General features: G+C 57.3%; 1 protein-coding gene across 1 annotated transcript in view; it reads right to left on the bottom strand.

Moving 5' to 3' along the window:
• Positions 1-17,249, bottom strand: part of LOC140458741 (Schwann cell myelin protein-like) — a 28,575-nt gene extending 11,326 nt beyond the window's left edge. Inside the window, exons 1-8 of the mRNA XM_072553399.1 lie at positions 16,853-17,249; positions 15,352-15,684; positions 13,787-14,041; positions 12,947-13,204; positions 10,986-11,270; positions 9,144-9,419; positions 6,912-7,205; positions 5,799-5,901 (exon numbers count right to left, since the gene is read on the bottom strand). Coding sequence (XP_072409500.1) covers positions 5,799-5,901; positions 6,912-7,205; positions 9,144-9,419; positions 10,986-11,270; positions 12,947-13,204; positions 13,787-14,041; positions 15,352-15,684; positions 16,853-17,249 — 2,201 coding nt within the window. The remainder of the gene's footprint in view (positions 1-5,798; positions 5,902-6,911; positions 7,206-9,143; positions 9,420-10,985; positions 11,271-12,946; positions 13,205-13,786; positions 14,042-15,351; positions 15,685-16,852) is intronic.
• Positions 17,250-17,500: the final 251 nt, after the last annotated feature.

The raw sequence follows: 17,500 nt of genomic DNA, 5'->3' as shown, positions 1-17,500 counted from the left end.
GGAGCACCGTGCACAGTTCCAGTCTCTGTATCCCTCAGTTAGACCCACACTCGGAGCACCGTGCACAGTTCCAGTCTGTGTATCCCTCAGTTAGACCCACACTCGGAGCACTGTGCACAGTTCCAGTCTCTGTATCCCTCAGTTAGACCCACACTCGGAGCACCGTGCACAGTTCCAGTCTCCGTATCCCTCAGTCAGACCCACACTCGGAGCACTGTGCACAGTTCCAGTCTCTGTATCCCTCAGTTAGACCCACACTCGGAGCACCGTGCACAGTTCCAGTCTCTGTATCCCTCAGTTAGACCCACACTCGGAGCACCGTGCACAGTTCCAGTCTGTGTATCCCTCAGTTAGACCCACACTCGGAGCACCGTGCACAGTTACAGTCTCTGTATCCCTCAGTCAGACCCACACTCGGAGCACCGTGCACAGTTCCAGTCTCCGTATCCCTCAGTCAGACCCACACTCGGAGCACTGTGCACAGTTCCAGTCTCCGTATCCCTCAGTCAGACCCACACTCGGAGCACTGTGCACAGTTCCAGTCTCTGTATCCCTCAGTTAGACCCGCACTCGGAGCACCGTGCACAGTTCCAGTCTCTGTATCCCTCAGTTAGACCCGCACTCGGAGCACCGTGCACAGTTCCAGTCTGTGTATCCCTCAGTTAGACCCACACTCGGAGCACCGTGCACAGTTCCAGTCTCTGTATCCCTCAGTCAGACCCACACTCGGAGCACCGTGCACAGTTCCAGTCTCCGTATCCCTCAGTCAGACCCACACTCGGAGCACCGTGCACAGTTCCAGTCTCTGTATCCCTCAGTCAGACCCACACTCGGAGCACCGTGCACAGTTCCAGTCTCTGTATCCCTCAGTCAGACCCACACTCGGAGCACCGTGCACAGTTCCAGTCTCCGTATCCCTCAGTTAGACCCACACTCGGAGCACCGTGCACAGTTCCAGTCTCCGTATCCCTCAGTTAGACCCACACTCGGAGCACCGTGCACAGTTCCAGTCTCTGTGTCCCTCAGTTACACCCACACTCGGAGCACCGTGCACAGTTCCAGTCTCTATATCCCTCAGTTAGACCCACACTCGGAGCACCGTGCACAGTTCCAGTCTCCGTATCCCTCAGTCAGACCCACACTCGGAGCACTGTGCACAGTTCCAGTCTCTGTATCCCTCAGTTAGACCCACACTCGGAGCACCGTGCACAGTTCCAGTCTCCGTATCCCTCAGTCAGACCCACACTCGGAGCACTGTGCACAGTTCCAGTCTCCGTATCCCTCAGTCAGACCCACACTCGGAGCACCGTGCACAGTTCCAGTCTCTGTATCCCTCAGTTAGACCCACACTCGGAGCACCGTGCACAGTTCCAGTCTCTGTATCCCTCAGTTAGACCCACACTCGGGGCACCGTGCACAGTTCCAGTCTGTGTATCCCTCAGTTAGACCCACACTCGGAGCACCGTGCACAGTTACAGTCTCTGTATCCCTCAGTTAGACCCACACTCGGAGCGCCGTGCGCAGTTCCAGTCTCCGTATTCCTCAGTTAGACCCACACTCGGAGCACCGTGCACAGTTCCAGTCTCTGTATCCCTCAGTTAGACCCACACTCGGAGCACCGTGCACAGTTCCAGTCTCCGTATCCCTCAGTCAGACCCACACTTGGAGCACCGTGCACAGTTCCAGTCTCCGTATTCCTCAGTCAGACCCACACTCGGAGCACCGTGCACAGTTCCAGTCTCCGTATCCCTCAGTTAGACCCACACTCGGAGCACCGTGCACAGTTCCAGTCTCCGTATCCCTCAGTCAGACCCACACTCGGCGCACCGTGCACAGTTCCAGTCTCCGTATCCCTCAGTTAGACCCACACTCGGAGCACCGTGCACAGTTCCAGTCGCCATATCCCTCAGTCAGACCCACACTCGGAGCACCGTGCACAGTTCCAGTCTCTGTATCCCTCAGTCAGACCCACACTCGGATCACCGTGCACAGTTCCAGTCTCTGTATCCCTCAGTCAGACCCACACTCGGCCAACCGTGCACAGTTCCAGTCTCTGTATCCCTCAGTCAGACCCACACTCGGAGCACCGTGCACAGTACCAGTCTCTGTATCCCTCAGTTAGACCCACACTCGGAGCACCGTGCACAGTTCCAGTCTCCGTTTCCCTCAGTCAGACCCACACTCGGAGCACCGTGCACAGTTCCAGTCTCCGTATCCCTCAGTCAGACCCACACTCGGAGCACCGTGCACAGTTCCAGTCTCTGTATCCCTCAGTCAGACCACACTCGGAGCACCGTGCACAGTTCCAGTCTCTGTATCCCTCAGTCAGACCCACACTCGGATCACCGTGCACAGTTCCAGTCTCCGTATCCCTCAGTTAGACCCACACTCGGAGCACCGTGCACAGTTCCAGTCTCTGTATCCCTCAGTCAGACCCACACTCGGAGCACCGTGCACAGTTCCAGTCTCCGTATCCCTTAGTTAGACCCACGCTCGGAGCACCGTGCACAGTTCCAGTCTCTGTATCCCTCAGTCAGACCCACACTCGGATCACCGTGCACAGTTCCAGTCTCCGTATCCCTCAGTCAGACCCACACTCGGAGCACCGTGCACAGTTCCAGTCTCCGTATCCCTCAGTTAGACCCACACTCGGAGCACCGTGCACAGTTCCAGTCTCCGTATCCCTCAGTTAGACCCACACTCGGAGCACCGTGCACAGTTCCAGTCTCCGTATCCCTCAGTTAGACCCACACTCGGAGCACCGTGCACAGTTCCAGTCTCCGTATCCCTCAGTTAGACCCACACTCGGAGCACCGTGCACAGTTCCAGTCTCCGTATCCCTCAGTCAGACCCACACTCGGAGCACCGTGCACAGTTCCAGTCTCTGTATCCCTCAGTCAGACCCACACTCGGAGCACCGTGCACAGTTCCAGTCTCCGTATCCCTCAGTTAGACACACACTCGGAGCACCGTGCACAGTTCCAGTCTCCGTATCCCTCAGTCAGACCCACACTCGGAGCAACGTGCACAGTTCCAGTCTCTGTATCCCTCAGTTAGACCCACACTCGGAGCACCGTGCACAGTTCCAGTCTCCGTATCCCTCAGTCAGACCCACACTCGGAGCACCGTGCACAGTTCCAGTCTCCGTATCCCTCAGTCAGACCCACACTCGGAACACCGTGCACAGTTCCAGTCTCTGTATCCTTCAGACAGACCCACACTCGGAGCACCGTGCACAGTTCCAGTCTCCGTATCCTTCAGTCAGACCCACACTCGGAGCAACGTGCACAGTTCCAGTCTCCGTATCCCTCAGTTAGACCCACACTCGGAACACCGTGCCCAGTTCCAGTCTCCGTATCCCTCAGTCAGACCCACACTCGGAGCACCGTGCACAGTTCCGGTCTCCGTATCCCTCAGTTAGACCCACACTCGGAGCACTGTGCACAGTTCCAGTCTCCGTATCCCTCAGTCAGACCCACACTCGGAGCACCATGCACAGTTGCATGCTCCGTATCCCTCAGTCAGACCCACACTCGGAGCACCGTGCACAGTTCCAGTCTCTGTATCCCTCAGTTTGACCCACACTCGGAGCACCGTGCACAGTTCCAGTCTCTGTGTCCCTCAGTCAGACCCACACTCGGAGCACTGTGTACAGTTCCAGTCTCCGTATCCCTCAGTAAGACCCACACTCGGAGCACTGTGTACAGTTCCAGTCTCTGTATCCCTCAGTCAGACCCACACTCGGAGCACCGTGCACAGTTCCAGTCTCCGTATCCCTCAGTTAGACCCACTCTCGGAGCACCGTGCACAGTTCCAGTCTCTGTATCCCTCAGTCAGACCCACACTCGGAGCACCGTGCACAGTTCCAGTCTCCGTATCCCTCAGTTAGACCCACTCTCGGAGCACCGTGCACAGTTCCAGTCTCTGTATCCCTCAGTTAGACCCACACTCGGAGCACCGTGCACAGTTCCAGTCTCTGTATCCCTCAGTTAGACACACACTCGGAGCACCATGCACAGTTCCAGTCTCCATATCCCTCAGTCAGACCCACACTCGGAGCAACGTGCACAGTTCCAGTCTCTGTATCCCTCAGTTAGACCCACACTCGGAGCACCGTGCACAGTTCCAGTCTCCGTATCCCTCAGTCAGACCCACACTCGGAGCACCGTGCACAGTTCCAGTCTCCGTATCCCTCAGTCAGACCCACACTCGGAACACCGTGCACAGTTCCAGTCTCCGTATCCTTCAGACAGACCCACACTCGGAGCACCGTGCACAGTTCCAGTCTCCGTATCCTTCAGTCAGACCCACACTCGGAGCACCGTGCACAGTTCCAGTCTCCGTATCCCTCAGTCAGACCCACACTCGGAGCAACGTGCACAGTTCCAGTCTCTGTATCCCTCAGGTAGACCCACACTCGGAGCACCGTGCACAGTTCCAGTCTCCGTATCCCTCAGTCAGACCCACACTCGGAACACCGTGCACAGTTCCAGTCTCCGTATCCTTCAGACAGACCCACACTCGGAGCACCGTGCACAGTTCCAGTCTCCGTATCCTTCAGTCAGACCCACACTCGGAGCACCGTGCACAGTTCCAGTCTCCGTATCCCTCAGTCAGACCCACACTCGGAACACCGTGCCCAGTTCCAGTCTCCGTATCCCTCAGTCAGACCCACACTCGGAGCACCGTGCACAGTTCCGGTCTCCGTATCCCTCAGTTAGACCCACACTCGGAGCACCGTGCACAGTTCCAGTCTCTGTGTCCCTCAGTCAGACCCACACTCGGAGCACCGTGCACAGTTCCAGTCTCCGTATCCCTCAGTCAGACCCACACTCGGAGCACCGTGTACAGTTCCAGTCTCTGTATCCCTCAGTTAGACCCACACTCGGAGCACTGTGCACAGTTCCAGTCTCCGTATCCCTCAGTTAGACCCACACTCGGAGCACCGTGCACAGTTCCAGTCTCCGTATCCCTCAGTTAGACCCACCCTCGGAGCACCGTGCACAGTTCCAGTCTCTGTATCCCTCAGTTAGACCCACACTCGGAGCACCGTGCACAGTTCCAGTCTCCGTATCCCTCAGTTAGACCCACCCTCGGAGCACCGTGCACAGTTCCAGTCTCCGTATCCCTCAGTTAGACCCACCCTCGGAGCACCGTGCACAGTTCCAGTCTCCGTATCCTTCAGACAGACCCACCCTCGGAGCACCGTGCACAGTTCCAGTCTCCGTATCCTTCAGACAGACCCACATTCGGAGCACCGTGCACAGTTCCAGTCTCCGTATCCCTCAGTTAGACCCACCCTCGGAGCACCGTGCACAGTTCCAGTCTCTGTATCCCTCAGTTAGACCCACACTCGGAGCACCGTGCACAGTTCCAGTCTCCGTATCCCTCAGTTAGACCCACCCTCGGAGCACCGTGCACAGTTCCAGTCTCCGTATCCCTCAGTTAGACCCACCCTCGGAGCACCGTGCACAGTTCCAGTCTCCGTATCCCTCAGTTAGACCCACCCTCGGAGCACCGTGCACAGTTCCAGTCTCCGTATCCCTCAGTCAGACCCACACTCGGAGCACCGTGCACAGTTCCAGTCTCCGTATCCTTCAGACAGACTCACCCTCGGAGCACCGTGCACAGTTCCAGTCTCTGTATCCCTCAGTTAGACCCACCCTCGGAGCACAGCAGACAGTTCTGGTTCAGATAGCAGAGTTTGAGAGGGACAGGGAGTATGTAAAGGCTGCAGTCCTGTGTGAGGTGAGAGTGGGAACAGTGTTGTCTTTTCAGGACAGCGAGAGGTTGCTCACCTTTTACAGAAGAGAGAAATCAAACACAATGACAGCATCATGACGAGCATTGCGAGGGCTCCAACAATAACAGCCAGCACCAAGTTCACAAGGTGTCCTTCCCCTGAAATAGAAATTCAAGACTCACTCTCAGTGGACGCTCGGTCGGAGATAACCCAACTCGGAGATCACCCTTATATCTGACAGAGAGAGGCACTGTCTCACACACAGAATGATGGCATTACCACAAGTCACATTGCACTGTCGGAGGGTCAGTGCTGAGGGAGTGGGCACTGTCGGAGGGTCAGTGCTGAGGGAGTGTGCACTGTCGGAGGGTCAGTGCTGAGGGAGTGGGCACTGTCGGAGGGTCAGTGCTGAAGGAGTGTGCACTGTCGGAGGGTCAGTGCTGAGGGAGCGGGCACTGTCGGAGGGTCAGTGCTGAGGGATTTCCGCACTGTCGGCGGGTCAGTGCTGAGGGAGCGGGCACTGTCGGAGGGTCAGTGCTCAGGGAGCGGGCACTGTCGGAGGGTCAGTGCTGGGGGAGTGCCTCACTGTCGGAGGGTCAGTGCTGAGGGAGTGCCGCACTGTCGGAGGGTCAGTGCTGAGGGAGTGGGCACTGTCAGAGGGTCAGTGCTGAGGGAGTGTGCACTGTCGGAGGGTCAGTGCTGAGGGAGCGCCGCACTGTCGGAGGGTCTGTGCTGAGGGAGTGGGCACTGTCTGTGGGTCAGTGCTGAGGGAGTGGGCAGTGTCAGAGGGTCCGTGCTGAGGGAGTGGGCACAGTCGGAGGGTCAGTGCTGAGGGAGTGGGCACTGTCGGAGGGTCAGTGCTGAGGGAGTGGGCACTGTCGGAGGGTCAGTGCTGAGGGAGTGCCGCACTGTCGGAGGGTCAGTGCTGAGGGAGTGGGCACTGTCAGAGGGTGCGTGCTGAGGGAGTGGGCACTGTCGGAGGGTCAGTGCTGAGGGAGTGGGCACTGTCGGAGGGTCAGTGCTGAGGGAGTGGGCACTGTCGGAGGGTCAGTGCTGAGGGAGTGGGCACTGTCGGAGGGTCAGTGCTGAGTTTACATGGAGGTTTGGCGTGGTCCTGAAGTTCTGGGATCGGACTGTGCCTGTGACCCTGGTGATGTGGACCTCTTACCTTTGCCCCAGAGGTACACCTTGAACAAGGATGCTCCGTGGGGGTTTCGAACTGAGCAGGATACCACCACTTCCTCTTCATCCTGGTGTCCCGTCAGGATCAGGAACCCCTTCACCAGATGCCCCTCTCGGAGCTGCTCAGACACAAACCCTCCATGTGTTTGGTTACCGCTGAGGTTGGCATGGGGCAGGTGCCAGGTGATAACTGCTGGAGGGTTGGAGTTGGCCGCACAGACGCAGGTGATCCCCTCTGCCCTCTCTGCACATTTCGACTCTCGAGAAATCTCCGGACCATCTGAGAAAGGAAGAGAGAGAGAGAGAGAGAGAGAGAGACAGGTCAATGAAGCGTAGATTACTGACACATATCTTACTGCTCTTCTTCTGTTTGGCTGTGAGAGCCGCCATTCAGCCCATTCGGCCTGCACTGACCCTCCCAAGAGCACTCCCACCCAGACCCACCCGCACATCCCTGGGCACTATGGGACAATTTCCCATGGCCAACCCACCCTAACCTGCACATCCCTGGGCACTATGGGTAATTTCCCATGGCCAATCCACCCTAACCTGCACATCCCTGGACACTATGGGACAATTTCCCATGACCAATCCACCCTAACCTACACATCCCTGGGCACTATGGGACAATTTCCCATGGCCAATCCACCCTAACCTGCACATCCCTGGACACTATGGGACAATTTCCCATGGCCAATCCACCCTAACCTACACATCCCTGGGCACTATGGGACAATTTCCCATGGCCAATCCACCCTAACCTGCACATCCCTGGGCACTATGGGTAATTTCCCATGGCCAATCCACCCTAACCTACACATCCCTGAGCACTATGGGACAATTTCCCATGGCCAACCCACCCTAACCTGCACATCCCTGGACACTATGGGACAATTTCCCATGGCCAATCCACCCTAACCTGCACATCCCTGGGCACTATGGGTAATTTCCCATGGCCAATCCACCCTAACCTACACATCCCTGAGCACTATGGGACAATTTCCCATGGCCAACCCACCCTAACCTGTACATCTTTCGACTGTGGGAGGAAACCCACCCAGACACGGGGAGAATGTGCAAACCCCACCCAGACAGTTGCCCGAGGGTGGGATCGAACCCGGGTCCCTGGTGCTGGGAGGCAGCATTGCTAACCACTGAGGCACCTGGTCCTTGCTTCTCCCCTTACCCTTCATCCCTTCGAGCTGTGTTCAGGTCACTCAACCTGAAGCATTACCTGCTGACCTCTCTCCACTGATGCTGCCTGACCTGCTGAGATTCTGTTTCCGGATCTGATTTACAGAATCTGCGGCTCTTTCAGTTTTTATTTACCTGTAACTCCCTCTTGAAAACATTCACTGTTTCTGACCTGAATGCTTTTGGACTCCCCCGACCCCAGGGGGAAAAGACCTTGTCTATTTACCCTATCCATGCCCCTCGTGATTTTATAAACCTCTATAAGGTCACCCCTCAGCCTCCGACGCTCCGGGGAAAACAGCCCCAGCCTGTTCAGCCTCTCCCTGTAGCTCAGACCCTCCAACCCTGGCAACATCCTTGTAAATCTTTTCTGAACCCTTTCAAGTTTCACAACATCTTTCCGATAGGAAGGAGACCAGAATTGCACCCAATTTCCCAACAGTGGCCTAACCAATGTCCTGTACAGCCCCAACGTGACCCTCCCACCTCAATCGGTATTGAGGAGGTGATGACCTCAGTGGTATTGTTGTTGTGGTCTTCATCCATGGGCCGAGGTAATGTTTGTGGGAGCCAGGTTCAAATCCAACTGCGGAAGATGGTGGGGAATTGGTATCCATTGATATTAAGAATCTTGTGATGACCATTTTTGGGAAACCCCCCCCCCGCATCTGGGTCACTCATCTCCTTCAGGGTAGGAAACTGCCCACCTTACCTGGTCTCGGCCTACACGTGACTCCAGTCCCACAGCGATGTGGCTGACTCTTAACTGCCCTCTAGGGCAATTAGGGAGGGGCAATTAGGGAGGGGCAATTAGGGAGGGGCAATTAGGGAGGGGCAATTAGGGAGGGGCAATTAGGGAGGGGCAATTAGGGAGGGGCAAGCCGGAGACACCCTCATCCCGACAGTCAGAAAATGGAAAAGCTGACTGAGTGAACCGAGCGCCTTCAGCATCACCCTGGCCGACCCCTTGGACTCTGCTCCCCGACGCGGGGCGCTACGCGAATGAAGTGGAGGCCAGACTTACACTCGACGTTGAGGTGGAACGGCGCCGACTCGCCACTCCCCAGATCGTTGCTGACTCGGCAGAAAAACACGGCGCTCTCTCGGCGTGAGACCGAGCGCAGGGTCAGGGTCTCCCTGACGCCGATGACCCGCGGTGGGTGGCCCGGAACCTTCCGGATCCAGCTGTAGTTCCGGGCAGGGGGGTGGCTCTCGCACTGGCACCTCAGGGTGACGTCGCACCCCTCTCGGATCCCGGTGTCCCCTGTTGGCACCAGCACCGAGACTTCCTTCGGGGAGTCTGTAAAGCAAGGTCAGAGGCTGCGGTCAGAGAGGGGGGGGGTGGGGGGGGGGTGTACCCCTTAACTCCCACCCCCCTCCCCCCGTGTCAGCCAGCCTTAACCCCAGGGTCCTGCCCTGTACAGGATGGGCAAGACGGGCCGAATGGTCTGCGCCTGCGTCAGGGGGCAATTCTGAAACGGTCAGGGGATCACTCCCATTCGATCGTCTGTCAACGTGGGGGGGGAATGGGGGATCCAATCCCACAGGGAATGGGGGGGAATGGGGGATCCAATCCCACAGGGAATTGGGGGGGAATGGGGGATTCAATCCCACAGGGAATGGGGGGGAATGGGGGATCCAATCCCACAGGGAATTGGGGGGGAATGGGGGATCCAATCCCACAGGGAATGGGGGGGAATGGGGGATTCAATCCCACAGGGAATTGGGGGGGAATGGGGGATTCAATCCCACAGGGAATTGGGGGGGGAATGGGGGATCCAATCGCACAGGGAATGGGGATCCAATCCCATAGGGAATGGGGGAATTGGGTGATCCAATCCCACAAGGAATGGGGATCCAATCCCACAGGGAACTGGCCGGAATGGGAGATCCAATCCCTCAGGGAATTAGGAAGGAATGGGGATCCAATCCCACAGGGAATTGGGAGGGAATGGGGGATCCAATCCCACAGGGAATGGGGGGAATGGGAGGTCCAATCCCACAGGGAATGGGGGGAATGGGAGGTCCAATCCCACAGGGAATGGGGGGTATTGGGGGATCCAATCCCACAGGAAATGGGGGATCCAATCCCACAGGGAATGGGGGGAATAGGGGATCCAATCCCACAGGGAATGGCTTGAATGGGGGATCCAATCCCACAGAGAATGCGAGGAATGGGGAATCCAGTCCCACAGGGAATGGGGATCCAATCCCACAGGGAATTGGGGGTATTGGGGGATCCAATTCCACAGGGAATGAGGGATCTAATCCCACAGGGAAGGGGGGTATTGGGGGATCCAATCCCACAGTGAATGGGGATCCAATCCCACAGGGAATGGGGGAATGGGGAATCCAATTCCACAGGGAATGGGGATCCAATCCCACAGGGAATTGAGGGGAATGGGGGATCCAATCCCACAGGGAATGGGGGTGGAATGGGGGATCCAATCCCACAGGGAATGGGGATCCAATCCCACAGGGAATGGGGGTGGAATGGGGGATCCAATCCCACAGGGAATGGGGATCCAATCACACAGGGAATGGGGGTGGAATGGGGGATCCAATCCCACAGGGAATGGGGGAATGGGGGATCCAATCCCACAGGGAATAGGTTGAATGGGGGATCCAATCCTACAGGGGACTGGGGGAAATGGGTGACTCCACTCCCACAGGGAATTGGAGGGTGTGTGGGGGATCCAATCCCACAGGGAATGGGGGGGGGGGAATGGCAGAGGATGGGCTGAATGGCCTCCTGTTCCTGTGTTACAGGCTGGAGGAGGGAGAGGGGCTGAATGGCCTCCAGTTCCTGTGTAACAGGCTGGATTGGGGGCTGAATGGCCTCCCGTTGGGTAAGGTAAACACTTACAGTTCACGTTGATGGTGAGTGAACGCTGGGATGCTCCGTGGGGATTGTGTGCTGTGCACGTGTGCAGACCATGATCCTGGTACGTGACGTTCGGGATGGTCAGCCAGAGTCGGGCGCTCCAGGGGCTAGCGTTCCGGATTTCCCCGTCCAGCGTCCAGCTCAGGTTGGCCATTGGCTCACTGTCGACGGTGCAGAGGAGAGAGACGGACTCCCCCTCGGACATCTCGATGGACGCATTGAGGGCCTCGTGGTGGTCCAGGGTGATGGAGATGTTCCTCGGAGAGTCTGCACGGGACAACACACAGTCACAGAGCTGTGCGGCACGGAAACAGACCCTTCGGCCCGACTCCCCCATACCCACCCAGTTATCCCAACCTAACCCAGTCCCACCTGCCAGCACCCGGCCCCTATTCCTCCAAACCCCTTCCTATTCATGTCCCCATCCAGGTGCCTTTTAAATGCTGTCATTGTACCAGCCTCCACCACATCCTCTGGCAGCTCATTCCATACACGTACCACCCTCTGGGTGAAAAAGTTGCCCCTTAGGTCCCTTTTATATCTTTCCCCCCTCACCCTAAACCTCTGCCCCTCTAGTTCTGGGCTCCCCCACCCCAGGGGGAAAAGACCTTGTCTATTTACCCTATCCATGTCCCTCATGATTTTATAAACCTCTATAAGGTCACCCCTCAGCCTCCGACGCTCCAGGGAAAACAGCCCCAGCCTGTTCAGCCTCTCCCTGTAGCTCAGACCCTCCAACCCTGGCAACATCCTTGTAAATCTTTTCTGAAACCCTTTCAAGTTTCACAACCTCCTTCCTGTAGCAGGGAGACCAGGATTGAGCACAAACAGACCGACTCTAACAAAGCCCCTTCCTCCCACTGTTGGAGGGAGTCTCAGATGTGTCGCGCACAGGAGGATCCCACGCGAGTCGGTACTCCTGCACCACCATGATCTCCCCTGTGACTCCCACCCTCCCTCCCAACCAGATCCCGGTCATATTTCCGAGGGAGGGGTCACTCAGATCTGAACCATTAACTCCGACCTCTCTCTCTCCCTCTCTGTCAATAAACACGTCCCCCCTCCCCTCGCCCTCCCCCGGTCGTTTCCCTCGATCGGTCTCCATCTGGTGACTCGTCCTCGCATCCCTGAGGACAGGGTCACCCCCCCCTCGCTGACTCGATCATCCCACTCCACCAACCCCCCCCCCCCCCCCATACCCGGGGAGTCCGATCGCCCCAATTCAGTCTCCCCCTTACCCACCCCCAGCTCTGAGGGGCACTGCATCAACTCCTCGCAGTCTGCACCATCCCACCTGGAGTGAAGCCCCCATCACCACTGTCCCCTGCCCCAGAACACAGTGGGAGCAGAGAGAGGGGGGTGTAGGGGCTGGAGGGGGTTACAGAGATAGGGAGGGGGTGTAGGGGCTGGAGGGGGTTACAGAGATAGGGAGGGGGTGTAGGGGCTGGAGGGGGTTACAGAGATAGGGAGGGGGTGTAGGGGCTGGAGGGGGTTACAGAGATAGGGAGGGGGTGGAGGGACTGGAGGGGGTTACAGAGATAGGGAGGGGGTGTAGGGGCTGGAGGGGGTTACAGAGATAGGGAGGGGGTGTCGGGGCTGGAGGGGGTTACAGAGATAGGGAGGGGGTGTAGGGGCTGGAGGGGGTTACAGAGATAGGGAGGGGGTGTAGGGGCTGGAGGGGGTTACAGAGATAGGGAGGGGGTGTAGGGGCTGGGACGGAATGTCGGTGGAAGTTGGGACAGAGATGAAGGAGAGTTTGGGACATGTTGGAGTTTTGGGTGGGCCGGTGGGGATGTGGGATCAGGATCAGCTGTTTCTCACGGACAGAGGGATGGGAGATATCGGGATAACCGCTGGAATCCAGGGAGGCTCCGAAGATCCCTTCCCTATCCCCCAGCTCTGTCCGGCTCCCTCCACCTTCGCGACTCTGCCTCGTTACTTACATTCCAGTCGGATGTGAAGGGATTGGCTGGCGTTCCCGAAGGGATTGATGCTGGAACAGGTGTAGAGGTCGGAGTCTCCCTCCCCCATGGTAGGGATGACCAGGGTGAGAGTGTTAGAGACGGACTCATTGAGAATTCGGCTTCCCCTCCTCCAGCTGGTATTGGACACTGGGTAACTGTTCACCACACAATCCTGTCGGAATAACGTCCCGTCCAACACGCCAACGCTCCCACCCATCCAATGTATCCTGGGAGGGGCTGGAGCAGAGAATGGGCAGCGTCAAGATGGAGGGGAACAAAACACACACATTTTCAGTAACTCTGTGATACAGAGGCAAGGGGTGAACACTCATGAGAAATAGTGCAATCTTGGGAAACTAGCAGTGTAGAGGGAGCTTTACTCTGTATCTAACCCCGTACTGTCCCTGTCCCTGGGAGTGTTTGATGGGGGACAGTGTAGAGGGAGCTTTACTCTGTATCTAACCCTGTGCTGTCCCTGTCCCTGGGAGTGTTTGATGGGGGACAGTGTAGAGGGAGCTTTACTCTGTATCTAACCCCGTGCTGTCCCTGTCCCTGGGGGTGTTTGATGGGGGGACAGTGTAGAGAGAGCTTTACTCTGTATCTAACCCTGTGCTGTCCCTGTCCCTGGGAGTGTTTGATGGGGGGACAGTGTAGAGAGAGCTTTACTCTGTATCTAACCCTGTGCTGTCCCTGTCCCTGGGAGTGTTTGATGGGGGACAGTGTAGAGGGAGTTGTCCCTGTCCCAGGGAGTGTCCCAGTCAGAATGGGTTCGGGATGGGTCTGGATTCAGGGATCTCTGGTCTAACACAGAATACTCACACTGTACAGTGATGGGCACTGTCTGTGTTGCTTGGCCAATCCGATTCTGGGCCCTGCAGGTATAATTGCCCTGGTCTCGGGCCGTGATGTTGGAGATGTTCAGGGTCAGGGCCTCCCCGAGAGCTGACCCAAGCCTCTCGCTGCCTCGGTACCACGTTATCGTGCTGACTGGATTACTGCTCACATTACACACCATCTGCACAGACTCCTGCTCCCTCACCTTCACCGGCTGCAAATCTCCCACCCTTGGACCATCTGAAATTAAACGTTCACAGCCATGAGTCCATTCGCCCGTCTGCTCCCCTGCTAGTGAGGCTCTTCGGCATTCCACCACTCACCCCCCCCCGGCACTGACAGATCCTTCACTCCCCCTCACGTAACCTCCCACCTCGCCAGTACGTCCAGACAGTTCCCCACACATTCCCGGTGGGAACGGGTTCGACATTCCCAACCCCAACACTCCACCCCACCCTGTGAGATAGATTCACACACTCGCCCTCAGGACAGGGAGGGGGTGTAGGGGCTACAGGGGGGTTACAGAGATAGGGAGGGGGTGTAGGGGCTGGAGGGGGTTACAGAGATGGGAGGGGGTGTAGGGGCTGGAGGGGGTTACAGAGATAGGGAGGGGGTGTAGGGGCTGGAGGGGGTTACAGAGATAGGGAGGGGGTGTAGGGGCTGGAGGGGGTTACAGAGATAGGGAGGGGGTGTAGGGGATGGAGGGGGTTACAGAGATAGGGAGGGGGTGTAGGGGCTGGAGGGGGTTACAGAGATAGGGAGGGGGTGTAGGGGCTGGAGGGGGTTACAGAGATAGGGAGGGGGTGTAGGGCTGGAGAGGGTTACAGAGATAGGGAGGGGGTGTAGGGGCTGGAGGGGGTTACAGAGATAGGGGAGGGGGTGTAGGGGCTGGAGGGGGTTACAGAGATAGGGAGGGGGTGTAGGGGCCGGAGGGGGTTACAGAGATAGGGAGGGGGTGTAGGGGCTGGAGGGGGTTACAGAGATAGGGAGGGGGTGAAGGGACTGGAGGGGGTTACAGAGATAGGGAGGGGTGTAGGGGCTGGAGGGGGTTACAGAGATAGGGAGGGGGTGTAGGGGCTGGAGGGGGTTACAGAGATAGGGAGGGGGTGTAGGGGCTGGAGGGGTTTACAGAGATAGGGAGGGGGTGTAGGGGCCGGAGGGGATTACAGAGATAGGGAGGGGGTGTAGGGGGCTGGAGGGGATTACAGAGATAGGGAGGGGGTGTAGGGGCTGGAGGGGGGTTACAGAGATAGGGAGGGGGTGTAGGGGCTGGAGGAGGTTACAGAGATATGGAGGGGGTGTAGGGGCTGGAGGAGGGGGTAACCCTGGAAACGTTCAGCATGTATGTCATTAACAATCCCACTGCCCCAGGTTAGAGTCTGACAGGTTCTTTGGACGCACTAGCTTTCGGGACACTGCTCCTCGATCCGGTGCTTTTGGGTATTGCTGGTGTGTCCAAATGACCCCGGCTGGACTCGAGCCTGGTGTTGGCTGCTTCCTAACATTGTCCACCACAGTCCGACCCCTTCCACACCAGGGAACACACTCACATTTGACATCGAGAGAGAGAGTCTGCAGTGAGTTGAGACCCGCGCTGGGGAGCTCCATCAGGCAGACGATCTGTTTCCCGTTCTCGTCGGGAGAGGCTCGGAAGCTGAGCGAGGTCGTGATGAGGGAGGTGACATTGTCCCAGTGACTCGCTCCCACTGGCTCCGAGAGGTTCAGGCTTGGTGAGAATTTCGCCAGGTCAGGTTTAGCCCGGACACACTGCACTCCGCACCAATCGTACACCTCAACGTGCTCACGTTCCCCTGGACTATCTCCCCCTCGGACAATATGGTCGGCCTCAGGACCCGGCCTGGAAACAGGCAACACAGAACAGACTGAGAGAGAGAGAGAGAGAGAGAGAGAGGGAGCAAGAGGCCATTCAGCCCCTTCCTCTGTCCTGTTACACAGGGATACTGTCCGCTCGGGTTTGATGTAGGGGAAACAGTGTAGAGGGAGCTTTACTCTGTATCTAACCCCGTGCTGCCCCTGTCCCTGGGAGTGTTTGATGGGGGACAGTGTAGAGGGAGCTTTACTCTGTATCTAACCCCGTGCTGCCCCTGTCCCTGGGAGTGTTTGATGGGGGGACAGTGTAGAGGGAGCTTTACTCTGTATCTAACCCCATGCTGTCCCTGTCCCTGGGAGTGTTTGATGGGGGCGACAGTGTAGAGGGAGCTTTACTCTGTATCTAACCCCGTGCTGTCCCTGTCCCTGAGAGTGTTTGATGGGGGGACAGTGTAGAGGGAGCTTTACTCTGTATCTAACCCCGTGCTGTCCCTGTCCTGGAGTGTTTGATGGGGGGACAGTGTAGAGAGAGCTTTACTCTGTATCTAACCCCGTGCTGTCCCTGTCCCTGGGAGTGTTTGATGGGCGCGACAGTGTAGAGGGAGCTTTACTCTGTATCTAACCCTATGCTGTCCGCGTCCCTGGGAGTGTTTGATGGGGGGGACAGTGTAGAGGGAGCTTTACTCTGTATCTAACCCCGTGCTGTCCCTGTCCCTGGGAGTGTTTGATGGGGGGGGACAGTGTAGAGGGAGCTTTACTCTGTATCTAACCCCGTGCTGTCCCTGTCCCTGGGAGTGTTTGATGGGGGGGGACAGTGTAGAGGGAGCTTTACTCTGTATCTAACCCCGTGCTGTCCCTGTCCCTGGAGTGTTTGATGGGCGCGACAGTGTAGAGGAAGCTTTACTCTGTATCTAACCCCATGCTGTCCCTGTCCCTGGGAGTGTTTGATGGGGGGACAGTGTAGAAGGAGCTTAACTCTGTATCTAACCCCGTGCTGTCCCTGTCCCTGGGAGTGTTTGATGGGGGGGACAGTGTAGAGGGAGCTTTACTCTGTATCTAACCCCGTGCTGTCCCTGTCCCTGGGAGTGTTTGATGGGGGGACAGTGTAGAAGGAGCTTAACTCTGTATCTAACCCCGTGCTGTCCCTGTCCCTGGGAGTGTTTGATGGGGGGGGACAGTGTAGAGGGAGCTTTACTCTGTATCTAACCAGAGCTGATGTACCTGTTATGGTTAAATTGAGATGGGAGCTTGTGAAATTCCTGCTGCTCCCGATGGTGACCTGGTAGAGTCCTGTATCTTGCTCCGTGACGGGACTGATCTGTAGGGAACAGTCGATGTGTGATTGAGCCCCAGTCCACTGAGGTGAGGATTCATATTCCTGGTACACGGAGTCTTGCTGGGTAACTGACAGATTCTGGGAGAGCTTGTTCCACGTGACCTTTACCTGGGTTGTATTCAGTTCCACTGGTTGGGTGAATTTACAGGGAACGATCACACACAATCCCTGTTGGATTGTCAGGCTTCCCGGGATCTCAATGGTGCTGTTCCGATCACTGGGCAGTGTGACTGTATAACAGAGACAGAGCAGGACGGTCAGCTCCCCACCTGGAATCCTCATCCTGTCACCAGGAATATCAACTCTGAGATTCCGCGCCGTTCAGGAACAGGCCGTTCGGCCCAACCCACCCACACCGGTTCTAGCCCCCAGTCTCCTCCCTTAACCACCTCCGTCTACCTGCCCCACCCATTTCTATCCCAATCTGGATCCAATGGCTCTCTCCCCAATCCCCTCCCCCTCCCTCTCATTCCTCCCTCTCCCCCTCGCCCTCCCTCTCCCTCTCCCTCTTATTCCTCCCTCTCCCTCTCCCC

The sequence above is a fragment of the Chiloscyllium punctatum genome, chromosome 34 (assembly GCF_047496795.1).
Source record: "Chiloscyllium punctatum isolate Juve2018m chromosome 34, sChiPun1.3, whole genome shotgun sequence".
NCBI classification, from domain to species: Eukaryota; Metazoa; Chordata; class Chondrichthyes; order Orectolobiformes; family Hemiscylliidae; genus Chiloscyllium; species Chiloscyllium punctatum.
This window is presented reverse-complemented; position numbering and strand designations above follow the sequence as displayed.